General features: G+C 43.3%; 1 protein-coding gene across 6 annotated transcripts in view; it reads right to left on the bottom strand.

The window, feature by feature from the left end:
• Positions 1 to 14,824, bottom strand: part of FAM124A (family with sequence similarity 124 member A) — a 43,111-nt gene extending 28,287 nt beyond the window's left edge. For 3 of the 6 annotated variants that reach the window (XR_012644462.1, XM_074987475.1, XM_074987461.1), the window contains exons 1-4: positions 14,749 to 14,824; positions 13,060 to 13,234; positions 7,336 to 7,367; positions 6,516 to 6,602 (exon numbers count right to left, since the gene is read on the bottom strand). Coding sequence is in view for 5 of the 6 variants with exons in the window: in XM_074987475.1 (XP_074843576.1) it covers positions 6,516 to 6,602; positions 7,336 to 7,367; positions 13,060 to 13,234; positions 14,749 to 14,782 (328 nt within the window). In the remaining variant the exon portion in view is untranslated. The remainder of the gene's footprint in view (positions 1 to 6,515; positions 6,603 to 7,335; positions 7,368 to 13,059; positions 13,235 to 14,748) is intronic. The other 3 variants (XM_074987483.1, XM_074987491.1, XM_074987499.1) reach the window with 3 other exon arrangements.
• Positions 14,825 to 17,884: the final 3,060 nt, after the last annotated feature.

The raw sequence follows: 17,884 nt of genomic DNA on the forward strand, positions 1-17,884 counted from the left end.
GGGATTGCAAATTCCAGATGTTGGCCTCCTCCAAAATCATCCACCCTTTAAATCATTCCTGGCTCTCTATACAATTTCCTTACCCGGACGTAGTCCTCCAGCATAAAACTTGGTCTACCTCTGAACTAGAGCACATATTTAAGAAAAATATCTTATTTTGTTTTAAGGATTTTCCTGTGATGAAAAACTACTATAACCCTTAGGTGATTTAATTTATGTACCTATCTTAAACAACAGATCTGATGCAGTGGGTCTGTCCCACAAAAGCTTGTCACTGAACAAATCATTTTGTTAGTCTTTAAAGTGCTACATTTCTGCTGTTTTTTTTTTTTGAGTACAGACCGACACTGCTATCTCTCTGTTAACTTTCTTTCCTGAGCGTTATTTGGGATGTAAGACAGTTCTATCCTTTTCCTGTTGCTTTTCAAACTCCATCTTGGACTGAAATTCCAAGAGATGTTAAGAGCACCAACCATGCAAAACAGTTAAGGATCATAAACCCAGAGATCTCTTATTCGAACTTCAGCTCTCTTGGACAATGAATGGGTTACCACTGGCAGAATTCAATCCTTCCAGGTGAACTGGTAACCAAGCAACTGATTATCAAACAGGGAGCTGAATGTTTATAAAAGGAAGATTCTCTCACCAACCACTGGAGGGGAGGGAAAGGAGAGACGTTTACGTATATTTGTGAAGCTCTGAGACCCTCCTGGGTGAAAGGTTCTACATATAACTATAAAACTATATATATATATATATATAAAAACTATAAAATCATCAGTCCTATGACTGCAAATCTTGTCCGTGGACATAGAATCCTAGGGCTGGAAGAGACCTCATGAGGTCATTGAGTCCAGCCCCCCGTCCAAAGCAGGACCAACCCTAACTAGGCTGGATCCTTTTATATCTTTTATTAAGCCCACAATTTCTCAGGAGCTCTGCAGTAAACCCTTGATTTAATGGACTCCAATTTAACAGACTTTAGAAAAAATGTCTGCTCTCTGCAAGACAGCCCCCTGTAAATAAATGGCAATGTCCTCCACCCTCCCGTAAATCAATGGCAATGACTCACCAAAGATGCTGCCATGGCTGGGACCACTGTGGACACCACAGTAGGGTGACTGCCTGGACTGGTGAGCTAGTGGGTGTCCTGCTAGCCGGAGCCCTGGGCAGAGGCACACCTGCTCCAGGGAAAATTTAGTTTCTGTGGGAGTGGCCAGCCTTGGGTGGGAGAGGAGCAGTTCATGGCAGACGAGCCCAGAGTCTCTGCTCTTTAAACAGTGCAAAGAGCCTGCTGCTGAGCTCTCTCCCCAGCCTGCTGCATTCCTCCCAGGTCTTGGATGGAGTGCTCCCTTGTGCACCTTACAAAGTGCCAACAGTCCTGCAGATTCAGATTTAACAGACTTTTGGCATTAACAGACACCTCTTCCCTCCCATTAGTTCATTAAATTGAGGGTTTACTGTAAACATTTTTCAAAGGGCTATCTATGCTGAGGGTGAAAAGTTAGTTGACATAGGGAGAAGTTTTTACGTTCCCCTGAGTTCTGTGTATCTGTCAGCCCAATTTACAGTAAGTGCCATAGGAAAAAACTCAGCCTGCAATCTGACCAGTAGCACTGAATGTTAGCAGCCATTTATTTATTTAGATAACTGTCTCTCCTTTCTGTGGGGCTCTGCAATTTTAGAGCACAGAGGGGTTGTGTGTATATGTGTGTCTGGGAGAAGCGCTCACCAGGGCATCCCTTCAGAGTGCTTCTTCAAAGGCAACATTTTTTCTGTTTAAGATTTAAAAGAGCCTCAAGTCCAATGGACTTTTAATGAGTCACTAGATGCTTGTGTCACTTGGGCACTTTTGACAATTCTACACCAAAATGATATGTATGTTTTAAAGCAAAGTGAAATAATTAACACTGATGGCAACCATGAACTCCAAACTGTAGGCTAAAACACTCCTTATTGATGCTCCTTGTCAATAATGACTCTGACAACTCAGGATCTAACCATAAGACGTGGTGATTTATATTCCTGTCACAACCGCTCCAGTTTCATAACTTTTTCAGCGTTTAGTCCACCAGACACCGCTTCTGTAACCTTAAGAAGGCTCTGAAAGTCAGCAGTAAATATAGTCTATTTTCTTCATTTACCATCAATATACAACTTGTTAACAAAATTAACGTGTTCACACTAACAAAGGAAGAGATTATAAACGAAAAAACATGCACTTTCTACGATCATACTTGCTGGCTACAGAAGAAATATAGGACCAGATCCTACTCTCTGAAGACTCATACCAGTAGAAATCTGCCTTGGGGAAATTACATTGCACTTTTAAAAAAAAACACAAAAAACAAAAAACAAGAGCATGAATGAAAGGTCCAGGCTTCAATTATTTATATAGCAGTTGTGCATCCTAATCATGATGATTACAGTCAAGGACTGAATACAGCCTAAACGCAAGAAAAGGGTCAAACAAAAACTAATATTTTCAGATAATAAGAGGAGAGGTTTTCCCCAGTATCTCTGCCCCAAAGTTCTTCTCTTCTCCAATAGTTTTGCAGTGAGCTCTGTGACAGTTAGTTGCTATCCTCACTCTTGGCAGGCACTTCAATTCTTCTTAGTGGATCTCTATGGTACACACAGAATTTGTGAAGTCCTTTGGGAGGAAGGCAGCAGTGTAAGAGTAAACATTACACTACTGTTTTTACTCTTTACTGGGGACATGAAAGTCATTGCTGTCAAGTGATCTAATATTGGGATGTGGAAGGAAGGAATTTACATGTGGACCTGTAAAACCAAGAGCAAATCTCTGCTCTTTTAAAATATTTTAAAACAAGTTATTAAAAATTTATTATTTGTAATTCAGTGGCAACTAGAGACCCCAATCAGATGGGAAGCCTCATTACAGTAGGTCCTCTAAAGAAAGAGCTCAGAGTTGGATCTATTCAAATATTACTATTCCTCTTGTGATGTCTGAACAGATGGACCACACAATGCCTGTGAAATATAAAACTACATCCCACGATCTGTGGAGCTACCAGCCTCATTGGTCTTGGAAGCAGAAAAGAGGCGGTATGATTTTTAAGTTTGCATATAAAAAGGTTGTCTTCTCTACTGAAGATTTCTGTCTCTGCTGGAATGGTAGCACTTCCAACTACTGACAAAGGACCAACGTTAATATACTGCTGTAAATCCACACCACATCCTGGACCACAGCATCTAGATCACCACATCTAATGTGACAAATTGCAGCTGGCATATAACTAAAATCATTTGTATGTACAAAGCTATTAAGAGTAAGAATTACCAAAATGAGTATTCTTCTCAACACAGCAGTAATACAAAAAATTACTGCAAATTAATGTCTAGATGAGAAATACTTTGCTTTCAGCCTTAACAGAAAGTTAATTTGTCAAATTATTATTTTTGGGCCCATAATCTGAGTCACTGTCCAGGGGGTGACAGGGCCTGGTCGTTTACAGTCTAATGCATGCCCAAAAAGTGGGTTAATGGAGGGAAATAAACCAGAACAGGACATCAGACAAAAGTTTTAAAATAAAAATATGAATTCCTGATTTACTGGATTTTGCCCCCTGCCCCCATTCATAGAGAATGATTCTGTCATCAGGAAACCAGGATTATATTCAAATAACTTATGTCCCTCACTCAGGCAGAGCAGGCAGCTAACGCTTTGTCAGTCATATTTGCCTCGGGATTCAGACATGTAAATAATTTTGTTCCTTAAAGGGTGATCCAACTCAGAGAATTGGAATTCAACTGAAATCAATAAAAATACTCCCACTGGACTTCAAAAGGAGATAGATAAAGCCTCAAATTATTCCCTTTAGAGAGGTAACATCTTGTGGAATTCAGAGATACCTGTATGGAACTGGCTGGCGAAACTCAGTTTTACTCAGTGCACATTTGACAGCTCTCTTCTGATTATAAGAGAATTAGGGCTGTCAGGAAGGGTGTGTGTGTGGGGGTGTGTGGGTAGGGAGGTGTCATCTTTGTGAGTTTCTGAAGCATTCACTTTGAGCAACAGATTGAACCTATGAAGAGGAATCAGGAGGGAATCTGGGGGAAGAGATATCACCTTACATTGACAGGAGGGCTCTATTTTCAGTTTTGCTTGAACCACCATTTCTTGGATTCAGAGAATTTTTGAAAACAAGAAGTCCTGTGGCACCTTATAGACTAACAGCTATTTTAGAGCATAAGCTTTCATGGGCAAAGACCTGTTTCATCAGGTGCATTTTTAGTTACTGAAAGAACTGTATTTACTATATTTTAAGGAAGATAGAAGATTAAAAAGCACAATCAAAACAAAAAAAGCAGTTTAGTTAGCACTTTAGAGACAAACAAAATAATTTATTAGGTGCTGAGCTTGCCTGGAATAGACTGTGAAATTTCTTTTGGCAAAAGCAGAAAAATTTGTCATATCATATCACTAAAAAAAGGAGGAAAAAGTAATCAGATAGCATGTTTCCACCTTACGTTAACTTGAAATCTAAATCAGCTCATAAGAAATATTTGGAAAGGCTGAAAAATATTCTGTTCATTTTCTCCCTCCTTTAAACTAAAAAATGAAGAAATTCCTTACTTACAGAATTCTCTTCTCTTGTGTTTGCTTGGCATCAGTTTACACTCAATCACTTCTAATTCCTGTGTTTTTTGTTAAAACAACATTCATCATTACAAACTGACGTACTATTCACGTTGATCAGAGAAGTCATGCTTCAGAATTGTGCTCTACCCTATGGCTATGTCTACACGAGAAACCTCTGTCAATAGAAATCATTGTCGGAAGGGGTTTCCCAGCAAAACTTGCCAGGGTGCGTCTACACATAAAAGCAGATCGAAAGAGCAATCTGCTTTGTCAGAGAGAAGCCAGACTGCCCAGCCCTCTCTCGACAGAACAGCTTACTGAAAGTTCTGCAAACAGGGCTGCCTGGTGAACTGGAAGCCTCATCTGTTGACAAAACGGACCGCAGAGTATCTACATGGCTGTTTTGTGAATAGAACATTGTTGAGAGAGGTAACAGAGAGGAAGCCGTGCTAGTCTATACACTATCAAAACAAAAAGTAGTCAAGTAGCACTTTAAAGACTAGCAAAATAGTTTATTAGGTGAGCCTTCATGGGACAGACCCACTTCTTCAGACCATAGCCAGACCAGAACAGACTCAATATTTAAGGCACAGAGAACCAAAAACAGTAAGCAAGGAAGACAAATCAGAAAAAGATAATCAAGGTGAGCAAATCAGAGAGTGGAGGGGTGGGGGGAGGTCAAGAATTAGATTGAGCCAAGTATGCAGACGAGCCCCTATAGTGACTCAGAAAGTTCCTGTCCTGGTTTAAACCATGTGTTAATGTGCTGAATTTGATTATAAAAGCCAGCTCAGCTGCTTCCCTTTGAAGAACGGTGCGAACTCTTTTTCAGTAACACACATACCTTTAGGTCATGGACAGAATGCCCCATTTCATTAAAATGTCGACTAACTGGTTTGTGGATCTGGAGTGTTTTGATGTCTGTTTTGTGCCCGTTGACCCTTTGTCTAAGGGAGTTAGAAGTCTGTCCAATATACAAAGCATCTGGGCATTGTTGGCACATGATGGCATATATGATGTTAGTAGAGGAGCATGAGATAGTGCCCGTGATTCTGTGAGTAACCTGGTTCGGTCCAGTGATTGTATTTCCAGAGAAGATATGTGGACAAAGCTGGCAGCAGGCTTTGTTGCAGGGAAAGGTTCCAGGACCGGTATTCCTGGGGTATAGACTGTGGCTGTTAGTGAGAGAGAGTTAGTGTTGAGAGAGGTTGTACCTGAACGGCAAGAGGTATAACACTGCCAGTGGATACGCCGGGTTTTGTCGACAAAGTGCATTTTGTGTGTAAACGCGTCATGTTTCTTCCCTGACAAAAGCCCAGTTTTCCTGGGAAAAGCTGCTCATGTAGACATAGTCTCTGAGTTTATTATAGTAAAATTCCTTTCACCCAGCCTCTGATGGTTAGAAAATCCTGATGGTCTGGCATCTGGCAAAAATAGCCCTATTTGCAGAGATAATCTGGCAAAATTTGATGGTCCGGCATACAGTAGTGCCCCAAGATACTTGAGGGTTGTGGTCCATGCAGTCCTTGTGTACCTCAAAATCTGCATAAGCCATGGGGCTTGGGTAGTGGGTTGGGGCCCTTGGAGGGGCACAGGGGGGTTAAGCCTGGGGTGAGTTAGAGTTGCACGGGAATCGGGGGTAGTGAAGCCGGAGATGTGTGGGGGTGGTGATGTCCAATAGTCTGGAAAAATCTGGTAATCTGGTACCTGTCTGGTCCCAGACATGCCAAATTAAAGGAATTTTACTGTATTTTTATGTTTGTATTATATTTATGTTTTGTATTATATTTTTATTTTTATGTTTGTATCTGACTGTAACTCAATCTGACCCTGTCCACATTGGCCAAGCAGTCCATTAATTGACCTACTATTCCTAGAGTTCCAAGCAGAGCATGGATTGTATCCTTACCATGAAGTTGGCACATGTAACTCCCTGGAAACTCAGCTAGCAGCTTTGAAGCAGAGATGTCACTTTTCCGTGGAATACAAGACCAATCTAGGAAAGCACACACATAGTGATCATGACCATTCTCTCCTGTGATATCTGATGACTACCTTTGCCTCTTCCGATTGTACTTTGGGGACTCATTTCAGCCCCCCTTTATCTCACAACTGCTTTGCATGGGTGACTGAAGCCCCACAGCCAACTGCAGGGAACTTCAGAGGCCCAGCGGAGGGACTAAGAACAAAGAACTGCTTGGTGGCGGAAAGAGACAGTGACAAGAAACACGTAGATGTTCATTTGCATGAAGTCTTTCTATACGAGGCTAGATCACACAGGACCCGACTGAGAAAGTGCAAACTGGGCATAGAAACGGCAAATGTGTTCAGCAGTGTTATGTAAAGCAGGACTAAGATTCAGGGAGTTTTTCTACTGATCTTAATGGGAGCACAGTTAATATAGTGCCACGTGGTTTTGCAAATCCCACCCATATGCTGCCGAACTGATTTCAGTAAACAGAATTGCCAAAGGGCTTATTAAATTTTATATAAGGTTTGTGTTAAAAAGTTCTGTCAGTCAGAATTTTATTTCTCATTTTATTATTATGCCTTTGATCTTTAAAAACATTGCTGTTAGTGAGGAAGAGTAATGTAGATAGATACAAGCCACAGCATTATCAATTGAAAACCTGGATATTAATTTATTGCATTAATCAGACATTAACAGGTAGAAAATGAAAAAGAAAAGCGTGAGATTTATTTTTAAAAGGTCTTAAATTTATACTCACTGCTTGTAGAGGACATGTGACTGTACTCAGACCTGCAAGACAAAAGTCTTAGTTCAGCAGGGCTGTACTACATTTAAAAGCTCATACACAAATTTGGCAAAGGAAATTACAGAATTAATTCAATTTGCTTTATTCAAACTACTTAAAACTTACATTTAGTTATTTTTATAGTAATACAAGTACTCACTATGGAAAAAGATTTTTGCATGTGTGCTCAGGACAGCTGATATTTTGCAGGAATGTTAAAAAATATTTACATGAGACTGCAATGGTGCAAATAAAGAACATTTCTTACTGGTACAGGAGGGCAGGCACACCAGATAAGCGGGGGAAGGAGCGTGTGATCTCTCCGCATGACTCTGCCTTGCTGACCCCCACACTCTTCCCTTCCCCTCCTCATACCACATTACATGTGGGGGCAGGGGCATGGGGAGAGAACTGGAGACACTGTAGCATCTTGGAGGAACTGCTGGCAGTTCTGCTCCTTTCCCTGCTGCCTATCGCAGCCCCTGCCCCTTCACGGAACTGCTGCACCTGGTACAGGGCTAAAGAGGCAGGGCTGGGAGTACTGCTCCTTCCTCCATTGGAAGAGACAGTGGGGAAAAGGAACAGAACTGCCAGCAGGCCCTCTAGCTGTCATAGTGCACCCAGCCCTGCCTCCCGCAATCCAGGCCCCACCCACGTACACAGAGACACAGCAGCTGGTGGAGGGGCTGGTTGTTCAGCATGGATTCCCTTTACAAAGGAATGAAGACAGCTATGAAAGGAAGAAGGTGGAAGTTGACAGTAATGAATATAAATTAATTAGGAATTGTAGAAACTGGATAAGGGAAGCTAAAAGGACACAAGGTGAACTCTGTGGTCAGCACAGTAAAGGATAATAAAATTTTAAAATATATTAGGAACAAAGAATCCACGACCAGATGAAAATAGTAGACTTAATAAATGCACAGAAGGTAGAAGTGGTCATTAAATATTTCTATTAAGTATTTGGGGGAAAATGATTATGTAGTCTCAACATATTGTTGTAAGAATACTCTTACTCATTCCACTAGTATTTACGGAGGATGTTACATAGCAGCTACTAAAGTAAGGCAGGTTTAAATCAGCATCTCTAGAACACTTGCATATTAGATCAAAAAGACACCAAATAGCTTGAGTTTCTCCATGGTGACACAAGCATTGCTACATACTTAGCTGAAAATATCATCCAGCAACTGCTTTTCATTAAAGAAACACCACTGTTTTCCCACCTCCCAAAATGAGACAAGTGCTTTACAGTCAAACAAGCACTGATTCATTTTGGAATGTAAATAGGAAGACGTAAGTAGCTCATTTAAATTTTGTCCATACAATAAGTTATACTGCCGCTCTCATTCTGGTCTATTTGGATAGTAACAAAGAGAAAGCTGTGTTAGTCTGTACTCTAACAAAACAAAAACAGCAGTCATGTAGCACTTTAAAGATTAAAAATGATTTATTAGGGGATGAGCTTTCGTGGGACAGACACAATCTAAGACAGGGTGCTGTATCTAGGAGATCTAACCTGTAAAACTAAGACAAAGAAAACATACTATTGCAAAAAACATGGAGCGCTGTAGCACCTTAGCAATTAATGGATCCGTTAGTCTTTAGGGTTATGTTTAGATTACGCAGCAATTTGAACTGGTCAGGATCATTCTTCCAGAGGTTGATATCATGTGCCTGGCAGAGACACATACACACAAAACAAACTTTCTGGGGTCAGCATTTGGCCCCTGTATTCCTCGATATTGCAAGTAGTAAAAGGAGATGGAGGGGGTGGGAAAGTTTCTCCCATCAACCTCCCCGTGTTAAGATCGCCAGGTAAGTCCACTGCAGATAAGTCTGTTCTAGTGACACAAATACCTGCTTAGTGTAGACCAAGGCTAAGATTCTACAGGGCTCCTAGTTGTTTTTACAGATACAGACTAACATGGCTATTCCTCAGAGATATTATTGCAGGTTACTCATTCAGAGAGTTTAATATTAATTTTTCATTTGCATGTCATTCTCCTTCTTTGTTCTTTTCCTCCTCTCCACCTTCTATTTAAAGGAGAGACTACATGTAAAAATAAGGCCATGTATATTTCTCTCTAAAACATGCAACTTGTCTCAATATCAACTAATTTTCTGCCAGCTTGCAGAATGCACCTCTTAGATTAAAGAACAGAAAAGAGACTGTTCAATAATTATTTTGAAAATCCAGAAGTACATTGTTCTGAGAAACGTATGCATTTATTTTAGCCAAAGGTGATGCTGGAACTCTTTCAAATCTCATTAATAAACAGCCAACACAAACTAATTGGTTTATATGTTCTGTTCTCTTTATTTAGGTACTTGGCAACTCAGCCCAATCCTTTCTTATTGGATTCAGTAACTTAAAATATGCTATTTTTGATCTGTTTTCCAACTTGATCAACTGAACATAAAATAGCACAAAGGTACATTCAAGTGGATTTGCAAAACGATGGTCTAAAACTGGAATCAAAACTCGGCACAGAATAGGAGTTTGTCTGCTTTTGTTGTTAACAGTAACATCAGCTCCAGAAAAAAAAAATCATTTTATGGAACTAATTCATAACGGTAGTTAGTTGCTATACGACTGTTTTAGTAATGCATATGTACAAGGCTTATACTTCAATAGGGATAGCTCAGCGGTTAGACATTTATAAACAGAGAGGTGTGAGTTCAATTCTAGAGGGGGCATTTCAAGGCTCTGGAGCACGTTAAATTAACAAAAAAAAAAAAAAAAGTCAGGGATTGTGATAGATCCTGCCGTGAGTGCATGGGGACTGGACTGAATAACTTATCAAGGTTCCTTCCAGCTCTGAGAAATGAATATGGTCCACAAAGCCTGGATTCACTTGAGTGTACACAGTTATTTGTTTAGTGACAGAGGGGCCATTTGATATAATAGAAGTGCTGTTGAATTATTTTGACAGTTCTAAGCATACTTAGTCCAGGTGTTGGTAACCCGCGGCTCAGGAGCTGCATGCAGCTCTTTAAGGAGCCACTTGTAGCTCCGAGCGCTGCCGTTGCTGACTCCATGTGCGGCTTGAGGCTGCCAGCGCTTAGTTTTTTTTGTATAAGTGGCGGCAGCCTCTGGAGCTGCTAACCAGTCAGCTGTAGCAGAGGGGAAGCTGGCAGGGCAGTGAGCCCCAGGAGAGGACGCTGGGGCCAGGTCAGCCTGCAGCAGAGCTGGGGGGGAGGTGCAGGGAAGAGGCAGACAAGCCTGTGCTGCCAGAGCTGTGCAGAGGAGGCAGCAGAGGCAGTGCACAGAGCTCCTTGGCTGAGCCAGCTAAATCCTGAGGTTCAGGGAGCAGGCCTGGGGCTGAGAGGGTTAAACATGAAGATGGGGGCGTGGTTTATGGCATGGGAGTAAAGCTGGGGGATGGAATAACTTTCTAACTCGTAAAAATCATTGTGTGTGCGCTGTTCTTAAAATAGGGGGTTACAAAAAGTACAGTTTAGACTTTTTTATATATTTATTAAGGACTGTCTCATATTCACATGCATTGCAGCTCTTGACATATGGATTCTGTAACTGATTTTGCGAAATGGCTTGTTGCTGTTTTGGTTGCAGACCCCTGACTTAGTATGATTGTTGAACTTAAGAGATGCCCATTGATTCTTTTTCCAATTACTGAAAGCTACATAAACAAGGAAACCTGCTGAGTTTTTGCAATACTATGATGGAGAACACTTGGAAGATATAGAAGAATCTATTTCTGCTTCAAGACTAAGAAATAAACTATATGAGCAGCCTTGGTAGAATTCAACATTTCATATAATTTCGATACATAATAGGGATATTTTAAATTTTCAGAGTTCAGGGAAAGTATGGGTGGATTTAGCCAATAATTAGTTAATGGCAACCATTGAGATTTAAAAACAATTAAAACTTTAACCATTAAAGAACAAATTGCCAACTTCATAAGTTAAAATATATAATCCAAATACCTTTTAATCACACTCTAAAAAGTAGGAATTGCTTTAAAACTTCTGTAAATTTCTATTACCAATGGAAATACACGCATGAACTGATGAGAAGCATGATGAAATCAACATTTATCAATAAAATTCTAATCCTTCCAAACCTAAATATGAGCAGTTGAATAGGTGACTAAACAATAAAAAACATGAATTGCATATGCCTCTCTCGTGTTTACCATAGACTAACGTATGCTAAACATAGTATAATAAGGAAAATGCAATGACCTCTTTCTTCTGAAGACCCATTTCAGTGCAAAGCTTCCTAGTTGACAATTACCATATGTCACAGTTAAAATTGCCCAAAACAGCCCATTCTGCTAAAGCTACATGTTCCAGTGTCAGAAGTGTGACAGAGATGCAACATAAAATCAACAACATCAGACATAAGCAGCTGTCATGCTGACCGTGAATGTCTAAAGGTTAATGTTACCATCTGGGGCAAGTCCTTCCAAGTGCACTTCCAACAAAAGACAGCTTTTCTGTTTTGGACAAGTCTGGTAAATTAAAAGTGACTTGACATGTCAAGGATCTTCTGAACTTTGACCCAGCTATGAATTAGTTGATTATGTTGTTTTTCTTTTATTCATATTCTGTATTTCCAGAGAGTGAAATGAAAAGCTGATTGCCCCACAACCAGAAAAAAAAAGGACTTTATTCATTTATACCAAAGACCGATAAACATTAACTTTCAGCATTAGTCATGTCCCTAATATTGCGGCTATTTAAGGTGAAAGGAAAAATACATCACAATTTCACGATTACAGAAATACACAGAAAAACATGTAATTTATAACAAAAATATTTCATTTTGCTCATTTATTTGATGAATAAAAGGAAATGATAAACCTAATCCCATTTCCAGCTGAACCTTTTTTAAAACCTATGCAACCTTATTTTGAAATTGTTTACTTTGTACATCTAACAAAGTGACAACTGGTGGCAGAATAATTTTCACTGTTTTGTCTCACATTGGCTGTGTCTACATTAGCCCCAAATTTCGAAATGGACATGCAAATGGCCATTTCGAAGTTTACTAATGAAGCGCTGAAATACATATTCAGCGTCTCATTAGTATGTGGGCGGCCGCGGCAACTTTGAAATTGATGTGGCTCACTGCCGCGCGGCTAGTCCCGACGGGGCTCCTTTTCGAAAGGACCCCACCTACTTCGAAGTCCCCTTATTCCCATGAGCAGATAGGAATAAGGGGACTTCGAAGTAGGTGGGGTCCTTTCGAAAAGGAGCCCCGTCAGGATGAGACACGCGGTGGCGAGCCGCGTCAATTTCGAAGTGCTGCGGCCGCCCGCATGCTAATGAGACGCTGAATATGTATTTCAGCGCTTCATTAGTAAACTTCGAAATGGCCATTTGCACGGCCATTTCGAAGTTTGGGCTACTGCAGACATAGCCATCCTGTCTCACACATTAGTATAATGATCTGGCTCTCATACATTGTGGAGAGTATTATTCTTTAGCATGAGTCTAAGGTCAGGGCAGCTCCTCTTTCCCAGAATCTTACCGTGAGACTCAGAAGTAATTTGAATCTATGATTGGTGCAGGAGATAGAAAAATAAAAAGCTCCCTTCTTTGCTCCTCAGACTCCTGCATACAGCCAGGGACCAAGGCAAGGAATAGAAATGCTCTTGACCAAAGCCTTTCTGTGGGTTTCAACCTAGAGAGAAAAATACCAGGCAAGGAGCAAGTAGTACTGACCTGGAAGAGAAAGATGGAGGGACAGGTCCCTTTGCAGGACCCAGAAAAAGTCTAGAGCAACCATAAGAGGATGGAGAGGTGGCATCCTCCTCTGATCCTACTGAAGCTAGAGGATCAGCAGAGCCAAGAGATGGCCAGGGCTCAATACATCTGTTTATGCCCTCTGGCCCTCGCCCTAAAAAACAGCAGAGAGGAGGCAGGTGTGACCAAGAGGTAATGAGGGTGCAAATCCCTTGTCCATGGCCCCCTCCACAGGGGTTCTACTTGAGGAGTTAGCCTGCCTCTCCACAGGCAGAAAGATGACAAGGGAAGACAGCAGCATCTGAGACAGGGTATTTCCATGGCAGCCCTGTCTCTGCCACAGAGATGAACAGAAGGTGTACTTACCGTGGATGGAGTGGGAACCGAAGGGGGACTTGAAAATACTCAAAACACTGGAGTGATCCTCCAGAGAGTAGGGTTCAAGTTCGGAGATGAGACTGGGCCAGTATGGACTGGTATGGGACAACATTAAGAACTGGCTGCTGGTTTTGTCCCATACACGGCCAAAGTTGAAGCACATGTCGCTGCCCCTTTTGCTCCCCCACCCCCACTTTGACAGCAGGGCTCAATAGCGCTGCCAGGAGCATGGTGATTTAAAAGGGAGCCATGGGCCCCCCAGATCACTGCTGGACTCCCATGGCTACCAGCTGCTACTGCTACCAGCAAGGGCAAGGGCTGATTGTGGGTGTCTGGCCCCAGCCCTGCCCATTCCACTGGAAGTCCTACCCCTTCTGAGGCCCACAGCCACTTCCGCACCTTTCCAAGAACCCTGCATACCGTTAAGTCCTAACAATTACATTCACCCTGGTTCTGACAGTCTTCCCCTCTGACCTTAGCCTGATCACTGGCTAGACCCGGTCTCTCTACTGTCCAATGAGGATGGTAAGACTTTCCTGCCTGAAGTGGCTAGGGAGGGGATAAATTCAGGACGACTGCGAGGCACTGATTCTAGGAGCTGGAGATATTTCCTGCATCCCTATGACACCAAACAGGAGGTCCAACAGGAGGTCGCAGGCTAAGCACCCTCCCCCTCCTTGGTGGAGCGGGCCAGGACGCAGCAGCTAGGAGGAGTCACCTCTTGGCTGCAGCTGTTCCCAGCCCTGCATCTGAGCTCCTGGGCCAGTAGCCAACAAGGAGACGGACACTCAGAGGCAGGCCAGCCTCACCGACCGGCCCGGATGACTTGTGACTGTTAGCGCATATGCAGCTGCTGGCAGCTCCCACCTAAAGCCAACCCCTGGGAGCGACACCCCCCGCGCTTAGGAGGCCGGCCGGGCGGACTGACCACGGGCAGCACAAAGCTGCGACTTAACTCCCCGGGGGACTCGCTGGAGCTCCGGGCCGCTGCTGCCTCTTGCAGAGGAAGCGCCGAGGAAAGGCAGCCGCAGCAGCGCAGTCCCGGTGCCCGGGAGGAACGCCCGCCAGCGGGACACCGGAGCGGTTCAGCCCCGCAGCCCCTCACTGCCGCAGCTGCCCAGGGCGGGTGCAGGGGAGGGCGATCCCGGGCGGGCCACGCCGCCTTCCAGCCCGCGGCGGCAGGTGTCAGTCGAGCGAGGCCCGGGGACGCAGCCGCGGCGGGCTCCGCTCTGGGCCCAGCGCCCGGCCCACCCTTGGCCGCCTCCCCCCGCCCGGCACTCGCTCACTCACCCGCCAGTCTCGGCGCCCGAGTCCACGCAGTCATCCTGGCCGCCCGCCTTCCGCTCCATCGCGGGCGCCGCGCGGGCCGCCGGGCTCCTCTCTGCCTCAGCGGCCGGAGCGTGTGTGTGTGTGTGTGTGTGTCCGAGCCCGCCCGGCCGCCCGCCGCGGGCGTGGGCTGTCAGCGCCGCTCCTCCGGCCCGCCTCCCGCCTCGCCCCCAGCGGCGCGCCCGGCCCCCCGCAGCCGCTCGCTGGCCGAGAAGGGGGCGCAGGCCCCGCGCGCTGCCGGTGGGGCTGCCCCACTGGTGCCCTATTCAGAGACAAGGCCCCCACCAGGCCCTATTCGGCACTACCAACATCCCTCCTCCCTCAGCACCCGCACACCCCAGCCCACCGCGCTGCATCTGACCGCGCGGGTCTTGGCCCACCAAAGCTGATGCTCCAAAATCTGGTAGCCTATATAAAGTGCCGCAGGACTGTTTGTTTTAACACCACAGGAACTCTCCAGCCAAGGAACCAACCTCCCTTGCTTCCAGAGGCGCTCACAGTTATGTATTTGATCTATAATGGTGCTTTCTTTGCCTGGAAGAGCTGGCTCTAGTTCAGGAGATAAGGTAAGTTATGTGGGCATAAGGCCCATCACAACAGCATACAGATTGAAGGTTAGCAGTGCAGGTTGAGCATCTCTTGTCCAGCACCCTGGAGACCTGAGTTGTGGCAAAAGAGAATTTGCAGAGCCACAGGAGGTCATTATCTAGCAGCGTTACCAACACTTCCACTGATTACTGGGATCTTAGAAGACATTTAAGGGTAACTTAGAGCTAAGTAACCAAGAACACTGAGAACCAGGACTGGTGGCTGTAAACAAATCTTATGGGACTGTGAAAAACTTGGCCACACCCATAAGTGGACATGCAGCTGATGAAAATCATGCCAGACTATGGATGTTGGAGGACAAGAGAGTGATGGATTAGAGAGGTTAATCCTGTATGATGACGGTATTATGCCAAAAGAGTTGCCAAAAATAATAAACAACCTTAAATCAACATATAACTTTTCTAGCATAGACCAGGCTGAAGGGAGTTGGATGCCCAAGATCCACTGAAAGTTACATACTGATTTCGTTCCTTCCTCAGACCTTTGTAGCTCAAACACTTGTATTCATTTAAGAAAGGATATTATCTCACCCATCTTGTCTTGCTCATTGAGCATACATGGAGTTTTTTCCCCCATTTCACCGAGCTTCATCATGTGATTGATACTCAAGAAAGGTTAAATTCAATTACCTTTTAAATTATAATCTCATTCTGCAATCAGTGCACAATTCCTGCTGACTCAAAAGCACTATACAAACAATTCTCATCTACAATCTGTGTTATAGCCTCACTATAACCAAAGAGAGATGACCATGCCAACATTTAAAACTAGACTGGATAAGACGTTAAACTATATGCCATGGGAAGCAAGCCAATATAGGCAAAGATGGACTTTATTCTTTAATACTATACAGATTTTCCATCTTTAATTTCTATAATGGTGTCTACTTTGCCATTGATTTGGGAAAGATTTCCATTACTGCACCATGACCAGTTCATCTTCACTAGTACCAGCAGTGTTGGCAACACTATTGTAGACTAAGTTTAGGCACAGCATAGTTTAACATCTCATTGTCTAGACCTAAGCAAGTCTGTTGTAGAGATAGGTAGGGGCACTATATTAAAAAAACAACAAGGGGTCCTGTGGCACCTCATAGACTAACAGAAATGGATGAGCATAAGCTTTCATGGGGAAAGACCCACTTCGTCAGATGCAGGTGACGAAGTGGGTCTTTGCCAATGAAAGCTTATGCTCATTCATTTCTGCTAGTCTATAAAGCGCCACAGGACCCCTCGTTGCTTTTGCAGATCCAGACTTACATGGCTACCCCTCTGATATTGATATATTAAAAAATGCACCCAACCACTCCATGCTCCCAGCTCTGCTTGGGTCCTGTCCCCATCCTCAGACTCACTCCGGCTCTTCAGAATTGTTGTCTGGGTGTCCATACAACCGCTGAACCTTATGAGGATTCTCACCAACAGCCACAAACTATACCACAGGAATACCAGTGCTGGAACTTTTCCTTGCAACAAGGCCCGTTGCCAACTTTTTCCACATATCTGTTCTGGAGCTACCATCACTGGACCTAACCAGGTTATTCACAGAATCACGGGCACATTCTCATGTTCCTCAGCTAACATCATATATGTCATCATGTGCTAGCAATGCCCACATGCTTTGTATACTGGACAGACTTCAAACTCTCTTGACAAAGAATTAATGGGCATAAAACAGACATAAAAACACCCTTGATTCACAAACCTGTCAGCCAGCACAAGTGCTACTGGATGTCTTTTTTGTTTTGATATGCAAATATATGTTTGAAGATCTGGAGACAGTACTTGTACTAGGCAGCATGAATAATGGTGGCAGAATCTGATCCTAAACCACTTATTTTTCAGAAGACTCTGTGAGACAAAAGGTATTATCCCACATTACAGTTGATGTGTTTAAGTGACTTGCCCAAGGCTACAGAATGGATTAGTAGTAAAACCAGTGTCAGAATTCAGGTCTTGGCTCCCAACCTGACCCCTGTATATACTGTACGTATAACTCTCAGTGATGTTAATGTCAGTTGAGATCACTGAGAGTATCTCAATAAGTGTTGTAGGACAAGGGCTCTGGTGTTCTAGTCACCAGTCATGACTACCTCTCTTTGGCCCAGTCTTCACACAGAAATCATGCTAATTATCTAAACTGAATTATAAATGGATTTAGTTACATCACTGCATTTAAATCAAGTCACTTTAAATTCTTTCGAAGTTTGGTTTCAAATGTAACTAAATCAGTTCAAGAGCGGCTAAAACTGATTTAAGAATGTCTGCACAAAGGAGTTAAACTAATTTATACTTAGGCTATGTCTACACTATGAGATAAATTCAAATTTCAGGCAGTTAGCTCGATTGTACCAAGTGACTGTCCTCACTGTAAATACCATCAGCACGATTTAGGGAGCACTAATGTCAGTATCATGACATCATTGAAAATGGCTGGGTGTAGTGTCAAGTTCGAATGTCAAAGTTTGAATGAAGGCTGGTGTGAAAGCGCC

The sequence above is a fragment of the Carettochelys insculpta genome, chromosome 1 (genome assembly GCF_033958435.1).
Source record: "Carettochelys insculpta isolate YL-2023 chromosome 1, ASM3395843v1, whole genome shotgun sequence".
Lineage (NCBI taxonomy): Eukaryota > Metazoa > Chordata > Testudines > Carettochelyidae > Carettochelys > Carettochelys insculpta.